This window comes from Geospiza fortis, unplaced genomic scaffold (assembly GCF_000277835.1).
Source record: "Geospiza fortis unplaced genomic scaffold, GeoFor_1.0 scaffold188, whole genome shotgun sequence".
Lineage (NCBI taxonomy): Eukaryota > Metazoa > Chordata > Aves > Passeriformes > Thraupidae > Geospiza > Geospiza fortis.
The window spans coordinates 5,938,242-5,948,499 of record NW_005054337.1 but is presented as its reverse complement, the minus strand read 5'-3'; the positions used below and the strand labels follow the sequence as shown (position 1 = coordinate 5,948,499).

Genomic DNA, 10,258 nt, shown 5'->3' with positions numbered 1-10,258 from the left:
CCCAAGTCCCTGAGCACAGCTGAGCTGAGCAGGGCTGAGGGGTGGGAAGGGGATTTCTCACGGGATATGGACACATTTCCTCAAGCTGAAATCTTCAACCACTGCTCCTCTTCCTTCAGAAGTCCTTGGTGCTCACCTTCTGCTCCCATCCACCTTTTCCTGGGCTTTTTATACCCAACATCAACCTCCTCTTCCTCCTCCTGGAGCATCCTTCTGCAGCAGTGCCACAGGATCAGCCAGAGAGGAGCTGCTCCTGGAGCTGTAACACAGAACTCATCTTCTTCATCCCTCTTCAGGCACGAGACAAATCCTGCTGCATTCACAGATATGGCACCATTTAACTTGTTCTCAAGCACTAATGAAAATGCAGCCAAGAGATTTTGCTGTGTTTTTATTGTTTCACTGAATAAATGAAATTTAAATACACAATTAAAAAATCATAAAAAACAAAAGGTATTAAAAGCCATCCTTCAGGAGTGTGTTGCACATCATTGACTGAAAAATTTACACTTTTTGATACAAAGATAGGAAAAATTTTTTAAAAGCATATCCATCATCTGGAAAGAGCTGTTTTGTTTTATTTAATTTTTTTTACATTTCCTTTAATATTTAAACCTGATATTTGTCTCATGAGAATCTCCCACAAACCTTGTTTTTCACAGCACTGATTCACATTGTTTGGTGTTCAAAAAACCCCATTCATTTGTAGTTCACAGCAGCAGTGATGCAGTCCTGACCCCTCAACACACATGGACAGAACATTTAATAAACCAGCACATGAGGGGTGGAAAAAATGCAGCATTGTGTGATTTGCAGGGTGCAACTCAGCTTGAAAAGGAGCTTTGAGCTCACAGTGATACCTTTGGTACTTCTCAGGGTATCACATCTCTGGCATTTCCTCCTTGCCATCTTTACTCCTTCACTGCCACAAAGAATTCCAGAAGGGATGCTGAATAGGTACCTTTGGTTTTTAAAGCCCCAGTTTCAAGCAGCTTGATCCTTCCAGAGACATCAATCACTCACCCAGAATCAGGCTCTTTCAGGCACAATTTAAGCCCTATAAAAAAAGCATCTCAAGAATTGTTGACACCTGGGTCAGGGTTGGGAGGTTCTATCACAGGTTCTTAAGAAGACATCTATGAAGGTGATCCAGCCAGTCAATGCATCTGCATCATGTCAACCAAAAAGAATAGACAGATTCTCTAACAGATGAATAATTTTAAGGTATCTGCACCACTCACACAGAATTCACTGGAAAGGATATGGATTGTGGCTCACCTGTTCCTCAAGGATCTTACCCACCAAGAGGATTTAGCCACCCAGACAGAATAATCACAGAGTGAAGAGTATAATCTAGGAGTTTGAGATAATGAATAAAGGAAGCTACACTTCATCCTGGGGACAAAAAAAGGAGAGGAGGGAAAATTCAGATTGCAATGGAAACAAACTCCTCTAACAAAAGAAATAATACTGGAGATTGTCACTAGTGCAGCTGGGATTTGGCAAATGAAATACTTTGAGTACATACTTGCAGGGCAGCCCTGCTTCTGCCACATGAATAAATATCCAACCATGTTTACAAACAGTATTTAGAGAAAGGAGTCCACATTTCCAGACAGTCTGGGTGTTTCACCTCTCACTCTGCACTGTGAGGTCCCTCACTGAGGTATTTCAGCATCACCACAAAGGAAAGCAACACTTCTGCACCCTCCTCACAGGCATGGCGCTCCTGGAGCTGAGGCTGGATGATGATGATGATGATGATGATGAGGATGCAGCAGCAGGGTGTGAGTGTTCTGCTCTGCCCACAGTGCCCAGGCTGTGCTGAGTGCAATGGAAATATGCAGCCAGAGCAGGGAGGGCTCAGCTCAGCTCAGCCACCTCACACCTCAGGGGAGCTTTGTTGATTTTGAACAAACACATTCACACAGAACCTTCCACAGGGAAGTCCAGTTCACATGGCCAGGTCAGATTACCAACCTCCCATCAGCTTCAGAATATTTCCTGTGTTGTCTGTTGATATATAGGTTGTCCATCAAAATAAATGCATGTTTGACCCTCATCAGTGGCAATTTGGGTGTGCATTACCAGCATGGGACAGGCACCTTCCTGTCACACTGCACATCTGAAAGGCTGCTGGATTTTCCATACCTTTTCTCAAGGAAAGTTATATTTTTGTGTTGCATGTATGTATTTTAACTGCAGTCATGAAATACATGATGTGTTGGTGTCACATCCCATCTGGCCTTTTTGGAAACATCCTTTTTCATTCTTCAAAGAACAGAACAGGAGGTTAATAGTCAAGCCCAGGATCATAAATTCTTCTGGTGAAATGCCACAGGCAACCATGGACCTTAGCCAAGGGATGTCCTTAGTACCACTGCAGCATTTGATTGTCTCTCCTCCAATAGAAAGAGCAAATCCAGGATACACAAATGCCTTCCACCATATTCAAAATAACCTTTTTCTTCTTCTGTTCCACCTTTGCTGCACAACCACTGCAACTTTGCCTTCAGGGTTTGTTTTGGGGGATATTTTGTTTAGGAGCAGCCATTCCCCCTGCAAACTCTGCTGCACCACGATAATTGCTGTTTGTTTCAGGCCACTGTGCTCTCACTGCCAGCTGCCATGGAAGCAGTTAACAAAGGTGCTTTTCCTCCCAAGAAACAAGCAGTGTCTGCTCTGACACTACAACAGGAAAGTCTCTATTTCCACACCTTCCAAAAACTGCAACCAAGTGCTTTGTTTTGCTCGTGTTCTCCTTAGAACATCCGAGGGCAAGATGGGTTTTGCTTAATTATCCACTCAGCATGGGGGTTGATGTGGTACAAGTCCAAGAGGTAAGTGTCTGGGTCCAGGCAATGTTCACCTGTTAAAACAAGAAAAAACCCACATTTTTAAGTATCTTTAGTCCTTTAGCAGCTAGATTTGGTTTTTGTTTGCTTTTGCCCCCACCTAAAAACTAGGATTTGTTCACATTCATTTCCTTATTACAACTTTTCAGAAGCATTTCCACAAATCTGAGGAAATGGCTTTGAGTCAAAAGAGGGAAGATGTACATTAGATATTAGGAAGAAATTCTTCAGTCTTGGGGTGGTGAGGCCATGGCACAGTTGCCCAGAGAAGTTTTTTAACTACCTCCTAAAAGAAGCAAAGCATAAAAACTGGATGTCAGAGTCCTTATTTTCAGCTACCATTTGTACTTACCAATATTGCCTCCCACTTCATACAGGAGCAGGTTTGTGCACTCTGTGGAGTTGTTACTGCAGAAAGAAAATCACACTGAGGGTTAAATCTCTGCAAAGATAGGTTGGGTAGTTTAGTGATATTTCTTCAAAAGGATTGTTTGTGGTTTAGAGGCCAGCAGTGATCAGAGGCCGTGGGACAGAGACCTTGCTGATCCTCCTGCACAGAGCAGGACACCCAAAATTGGCAAAAAAGAAAACAAGGCAAGCTGTTGGTGAGCTGACCTATATCCAGCCAACTTCCCCTCACCTCCTTGCCTGGACACCTCCTGGGACACAGGAGAGGCACTGCCACATCACCCACTAAACACAGCCTGCAGGAGCTGGGACAGGGGCCAGGAGCTCCTCTGCTCCTTTTCTGGCTTAGTTCAGCAATTCACCACGGGAGCACAGGAGGGAATTGCAGAGTTTATCTTAGGAAATCCCTACATTAACATAAGCACACTGGAATTACTACTCCAGGCAGTGATACAGGTGATGCTTTTCTGCAGGAGAGCTTCAGGGGGTTTGCTTGCCAGGGTCAATGTTGTTGCCTTTTCCCTTCCCTTCAGCAAGGATTCTGGAGTTCACTTGGTGTCCAGCAGCCCAGAGGGCACCGCTGACCTCCTGACAGTCTGAGCACTGGGTGGAATCACTCAGAATAAAATTTGCCTTCCCCATCCAGCACCATTTCCTAAGCTTAGAACAGAACAATGTCTCCTCATGACTCGCTGTGCTTCCACCTCACCCCTACCTCACGACAGAAAACAGCAGCTGGACCACTCAGCCCTTTTTTCTTTTTTTAAGCAGAGAAAAAAGCCATTTACCACTTGAGGAGGTTGACAGTGTTAACAATATTCCAGCCATTCTGGCACAGGTTCTTCTGAAACTGCCTCAAGACATCAGCAACCCTGGTTGCATTGTTCAAGTGCACCTCCAGAGAGTCCTTCAGGAGGAGTGATGCGTGGACTTTCACAACCTTGGAAGGCTGAACAAGGCAGGCAAAAAGAAAAAAGTGCTTAAAGAAAGACTCTTATCAGTCAAAACATTAATTTTCAAAGTAAATTGGAGAGTGTGAAGAATTAAACAAGAATCTAGGCTTGTTTCTTACAGTAAAGGTTGAATGGAAGCACCAAGGCGAGCACTGTGAATAAATCATCAATGTTTTGTGTTGTGGCCACGAGAGGAGCTCTGTGCTCTCCATCAGTGTGTGCTGCTGCTCTCTGCTGTTCAAACACAGCACTGACGCAAGCTGGGATGAAAACAGGATTTGTCAGAAGACATTCTGACAAACTGTTTTGCACGAGTGTGAATGACTCTCCTGAAATTCACTTAAAGTACTTGGAAAGGAATGTAGAGATCCGGGTTGCAGCCCTCTGAATTTCAGAAAGGTCCTTTCCAAAGAAAGGAAGCACCAAGCGATGTGCCATTTTAACAGACATTGTAGAGTAAAAAGAAAATTAGGCAATTGCCTGAATTTATGCTTTAAAAATGAAAAAAATCTGTCTTTATCACAGCAGACATATCTGCGCCAGCACATGGGACACTCAGAGCCATAAGAATTCTACTCTTAATGTGGGGAAAAACAAAATTTCTGCTTATGATCTCCTCTTCTCTACTCTTAACCAAGTATTTTGTAGCCTGAAATGTATTTAATGCTCTTGCTGTTGAGATCAGTTTTTGCCACAACCTGGCCAAAAGCATCTGGGAAACTGTTCCTCATTATTCTGCTTTTTTGTTTTGTCCCTCTGGCTCTTTTCAATGGTATCACCCCTGTCATCTTTCTGAGTTCTCAGTTAAACATTGGATACACAGGGGTTTGGGTTTTTCCCCAAGCCCTGGCTCACCTCTCTCTGGTTCTTTTCCACCTTGTCTTTATCAGCGTGAATCTTCCGCAGCAGATTTTTGATCCGCTTGTCGCAGAACTGGTACCTTCTGCTGTTGCTCTCGTTCAGCTTTCTCACCTGAGCCACCAGAAAAGAGGAGACCTGGGCAGGGGAGAAGGGTGAAAACAGGAATTAAATCAAGCAGAGATAAGGATGTCATTTAGGAACCTGATCATCACTTTACCTCCTGAAATAGACAAAAAAAAATCTGTGTACCTTTAGGTAGCCTTGGAATTCAGCCAGAGGTTTTGCTCACAGCTGTGTAATTCCTCTGAAATTTCCAAGGCTATCCCTTCCCTGTCCCATTCTAACAAGACCAAGACACTGCTGCCCCAGACCACCTAATTCCTGTGGAACTCACTGTCCAGAGCAGGTCCTGGTAATGGATCATCATCCGCACCACGTCAGCCGCCCCCTCCGCCAGCTGCTTCTCCTTCCCCTCGGGGATCTTGTTTGGCAGCCCCTTGTGCATGAAGAGGTTTGGGGCCATGACTGTGGAAACGTTCCAGAGGTTCATTTTGTTGTTTTTTTCCCTGGCAACCACCTTGCTGAGAAACTCAAGAAGGGCCTGAGAAAAGAGATGTAAGCCATCCATTACTAGTAATGCTCAAAAACTACCATGGCAGTTGCTGGAGAGATCATTAATTAGTACTTTTTCTTGATATAGATCAGCAAATTTCATTTCTCCAATCAGGAAGTGGAGTGACCAATTTCTAATACTAGTATAGCAACAAATAACCACACCAAGAGAGGTTTATCCAGTATTTATGAATCAGGAAAAACAGTCTGTGGGGGAAACAGATGAGCTTTTCCTCCTTGCAAGGTGTTAATTTACAAAGTCCACCTGTAAAAGTTTCTGAATCCAAAGATGAACCCCCCTTTTCTTTCAGTGTCCCCTCAAAGCCATTCCCAGATGTGGAAAAGCAAACCCTTTTGGGTTATCTCTTTCACCTCACACATCCACCAGAGCCATGACAGATCATCTTTGACTGAATGATATATTCCAGTGCTCTAAATGAAGAGTGCAGAGTGCTAAGTCAGCCTTACCTTTAATATCTGGGAGCTGCCCTACTGAGGAGGAAAATAAAAAAGGCAGCAACAACCATCAGAGCTCTTATAAAGCACAGCAAGGCAGAGGTGGTGACTATTTAAAAGCCATGTAGCTGGGGGTATGGCTTAGTGGTCACCAAAGCGCTGGGGGAATGGTTGGACTCAATGATTTTAAGAAGGGTTTTTTTCAGTTAAACAACTCTGTGATTCTATGTTTTACCAGCTAATCAAAAGCAAGCAGTTACCTTCAGAGTGTTTCTGTTGGACTCTGGCAGAATCAGGATCAGGAGGTTTAGAGCTTGCAATCTTTGCTTCAGGTCTGGAATATCTAGAAGGAGAGTAATGACAGGACAGAGGATTCAGTTTCTGACTCTTCTTTTTGAGCACAGGAATTCTCCAAGGAACGAGACAATTACTGAATGGTTGGTCATCTAGAATTTGAGACCTTGTTTCACAGAAGTAACTCAAACTCATACCGCCCTTAAGAAGGGAACTACCCATGTTTTTGAAGACTGACTCATATAATTAGAGTACACAATCAACCAGCAACCCTCATGTCCTTGAAGGGCAGCAAAAGAACCCATAACTCCCCATTTCTTGAACAAAGAACTTGTGCACTCAAGATTAACACATCAAAACTCCTAGTCTGCCCTTTGGGACCTTAAATCTCTAAGGGGAACACACACACACACAAGAGATTCAGCTCAAATTCTCTCTATTAATCCCACTAGTGAACAAAGAAATGTGCTTGCAGACCAGCACATTACCTTCAGGCTGTGTGCCCTGGCCAGCTCCCACAGCTCAGTCTGGGTGTCACCCCTGATCAATTTGTCCTGACAAACGCAGCAACCTTGCAGGCTGCAGTGACACAGAACTGAAGCCCCCAGCACAGCGCTGCTGCAGAAAGGCGCATTCAACCCAGCACCAGCGACTGCAACCCTCAGCTGTGCTGTGCTGCCGTCACCACAGGCTCCCAACACACCTGACAGGGCAGCTTTGCACAGACCAAATGGTGCTGGCAGGCAGGGCAGGCACTCACTCTGAACAGCAGCAAAGGCAGGCAGGTACTCTGCAGTCAGCAGCGGGGCCGGCAGCTCGCGGATGAATCTCTTGAGCAGCCCCGACACGTCGTTCTGGTGGACATCATCCCAGCGGAACAGGCCGCTGTAGAAGTCCCTCTCCAGCTTCTGCTCCAGGCTCTAGCAGAAAGATGGAATTTATCACATGCTTTAGTGAGCAAATGTGAGAGAAATTTTATAGCTGAGCACTGGGAGGGCGAGACGTCGAGGCCAGAGAGCCTCAGCACGTGCTGCAGTATTTCCCAGCACTGGGTGTTTGTGGTTGTACTGGGGAGGGGCTGAGATAATTCAGGTCAAACACTTGCTTCAGCAAATGTTTCCTGATCACCCCCGACACTTCCAAACAATGCTAAAGGGCTCATACCTTAATTCTGGTTTGGGACCCAGAAACTCTCAGGATGCCCTCTGTTTCAAGTCCTCTCTTCTCCAGGCAGGACAGCAGCTGTTAGAGGGGGAAACAGAAAGCTCTTAGGCATAGAGGATGAGGAGTCAGCCTGTCCTTATCACAGACTCGTGACTCTGAGGAGCAGAGGTGTGAATAAAACCACAGCACAGAACTTACTGCCTGGAGTAGCAGAGGGACCTTGGTGTTGGGCAGCAGCTTTTGGTCATTTTCCAACAGGGTGTTGAGTGGAACTCCAAAGAGTCTTTTCTCTACAACAGATACAACATTTCCAAGTCTGTCTCAGCTCTAATAGAGGTGTAAGGGATAAATCCCCCACTGCAGATTAAGATGGTACTTTTGTAAACACTGATACTGGAGAAAGAGAGTTAAACAGGACAATTGCAGCCAGACATAAATGTGGTAGTAGGACTTAATGTCATGATCCACTGACTTCCAGGAGAAATCCAAAGAGAACACACCTGTCACAAGGTTTCTTATCAAAGATCCTCCGTTCTAACATTTGAAACACAACTGATGAGTGTATTATGAGAAGATTAATGTAGAAAAAACCAAAAAAAGCACAAAAAAGAGCATAACTAACCTGTTGTTTTCAGTTTTGCTGCTTTGTTTCTCTTCAGCTCAAAGCCCAGGATATCACAGAGAGCTGTAAGCTCAATGAGGGCCAGTGTGGGGATCTTCTTCATGTCCTGAGCTGACAGATCTCCAATCCTGGTCACTCCTAGTCTGCCCTTTGGGATCTTAAATCTCTAAGGGAAACACACACAAGAGGTTCAGCTCAAGTTATCTCTATTAATCCCACAAGTGAACAATTTTTGCTGTAGTTTTATTTTTTTTATATAATAACCAGGCATCTGTTCTTCCTGCTGGGTTCAAGACCAGACATATGCCCAAAACTACTCCTACTCAACCACCAGCTGAATAAATATTTTCCCTTTTCAATATTGCTCTTTAACCATACTAGAGATGCCAGTTTTTTTAGGTTAAAGGCAGCCTAATACCCACCCCAACCTACTTGAATTTTAGGAGCAGCCCTGTTCATTTGCAGAGAGGAGAAAACTTTAGAATTATGAGTAAGAAAGTGCAGTTAGTTACTCTCCTCTTTTCAGAGAGAACAACAAGGATGTGTATCAGAATAGGGAGTTTCAGATAAAAGTGTTATTTCTTTTGATCTTCCTCTACACAATGTCTCTCCTTGCCCAATGTTGCAAAGATAACAGCACAACACACCCCAAAATACCACCAAACACAGACCCATTGCTTTGTACCACCTTGACAAGCCAAGGCTGATAAATTCTAACAAGAAAAATTCCTCCAGTGCTTACTGTTAGGGCATTTCCATCCTTTAACTTCCTGGATTCAGACAGGAAGGATCCCTTGAGCAGGACAGCTGCTTGCTCTGAGTAGGCAACATCCATGTTGAACACTTCCTCCTTCCCAGGGTTTCGAACTGTGCAGGAATAATCCTGAGTTTCTGCTGCAGAGGAGAAATTGTCTTGAATTTCTGCAAGCCAGGAAAGCGAATGTGCTAAAAATGCAGTTTGGGATAGGTTTGGTAGCATTGCTTTTTAAAAATCCTGCAGTAACACATGAAAAGAGTATCCCCACAACATAGAGTGATCAGTAGGGTAAGAGCCTTCCCCCTGAAAGGGTGGTCAAGAGTTGGAACATTGGAACAGGCTGCCAAGGGAAGTGGTGGAGTCACCATCCCTGGAAAGGTTCAAAAATCATGCAGATGTGGCACCTGAGGACATGGTTTAGTGATGAACACACTGCTGCTGAGCTAGTGGTTCTACTTGTGATTTTAGACAACTTTTCCAAGTTTAATGAGTCTATGATCAGTGTGAAGTCACAACATTATGGCTAAAATTACCAGGTCACTGGTAAGACAAAACCACAGCCTTAAATTAAAGGACACACCTATGTCTAACCTCTCTTTACACAACTGATCATGGCATTTGTAAGGTTTCACCGACTTTACTAGACTGATTTTATTTTCATCTTTCAGTTGCTTTATCAAGAATTTACAATGATCAGCTTGAGTGGCAATTCTAACAATGCTGGGGCCTGGAAAAGTTTATTAATCCACAGGCGTGAATAATCACATAAAGAAACCCACAGCCCAACACAAACAAATCTCAGATACTGCATATACTTGAATATGTGTGTGGCTTTCCTTCCAGTTCCAGCCCTACTTCAGATCCAACTCTGCACTTAAAAACTTCCCCCTTACTTCTCTGGGTGTTTGAAGTCCGTAGATTGTGCCACAGTGGATCTGAGCTGGACTCCTCTTTCTCTGCTGCTGTGTCCTGAAAAATAAGAAAGAAGTTGTTTTAGCCACAACAAAAAGAGCAATACTGCAGGAAAACAGCTGAAAAGATGGTGGTTATGAATTCTTTATCAAGTTTTAAAAAAGATTATAAAATCTAAATAAAACAACTAACCCTTCCCCCTCAAAAAGGCAGCATTAGTCTTTTTCCAGGATTTCCACCTCTACAGGGTCAGCTTATCAGAACTGAGCTAGGGAAGTGCTCTTGTTTTGTTTGATGGTGATTTAACATGTCACTGGAACAAAGACAACACAAGAGGGCTCCAAACGATGCCAGTGCTCCACGA

General features: G+C 44.0%; 2 protein-coding genes across 2 annotated transcripts in view; both read right to left on the bottom strand.

The window, feature by feature from the left end:
* The window catches only part of SLC32A1 (solute carrier family 32 member 1), a 42,667-nt gene extending 42,458 nt beyond the window's left edge, over positions 1-209 (bottom strand). Inside the window, exon 1 of the mRNA XM_005422345.2 lies at positions 137-209. Within this exon, the coding sequence (XP_005422402.1) occupies positions 137-209 (73 nt within the window). The remainder of the gene's footprint in view (positions 1-136) is intronic.
* Positions 210-374: 165 nt separating this feature from the next.
* ARHGAP40 (Rho GTPase activating protein 40) overlaps positions 375-10,258 on the bottom strand; it is a 26,585-nt gene continuing 16,701 nt past the window's right edge. Inside the window, exons 4-15 of the mRNA XM_031058082.1 lie at positions 9,876-9,951; positions 8,968-9,119; positions 8,226-8,391; positions 7,802-7,893; positions 7,604-7,681; positions 7,200-7,359; positions 6,406-6,488; positions 5,472-5,678; positions 5,072-5,212; positions 4,052-4,212; positions 3,208-3,263; positions 375-2,869 (exon numbers count right to left, since the gene is read on the bottom strand). Of these exons, the coding sequence (XP_030913942.1) occupies positions 2,763-2,869; positions 3,208-3,263; positions 4,052-4,212; positions 5,072-5,212; positions 5,472-5,678; positions 6,406-6,488; positions 7,200-7,359; positions 7,604-7,681; positions 7,802-7,893; positions 8,226-8,391; positions 8,968-9,119; positions 9,876-9,951 (1,479 nt within the window). The 3' untranslated portion in view covers positions 375-2,762. The remainder of the gene's footprint in view (positions 2,870-3,207; positions 3,264-4,051; positions 4,213-5,071; positions 5,213-5,471; positions 5,679-6,405; positions 6,489-7,199; positions 7,360-7,603; positions 7,682-7,801; positions 7,894-8,225; positions 8,392-8,967; positions 9,120-9,875; positions 9,952-10,258) is intronic.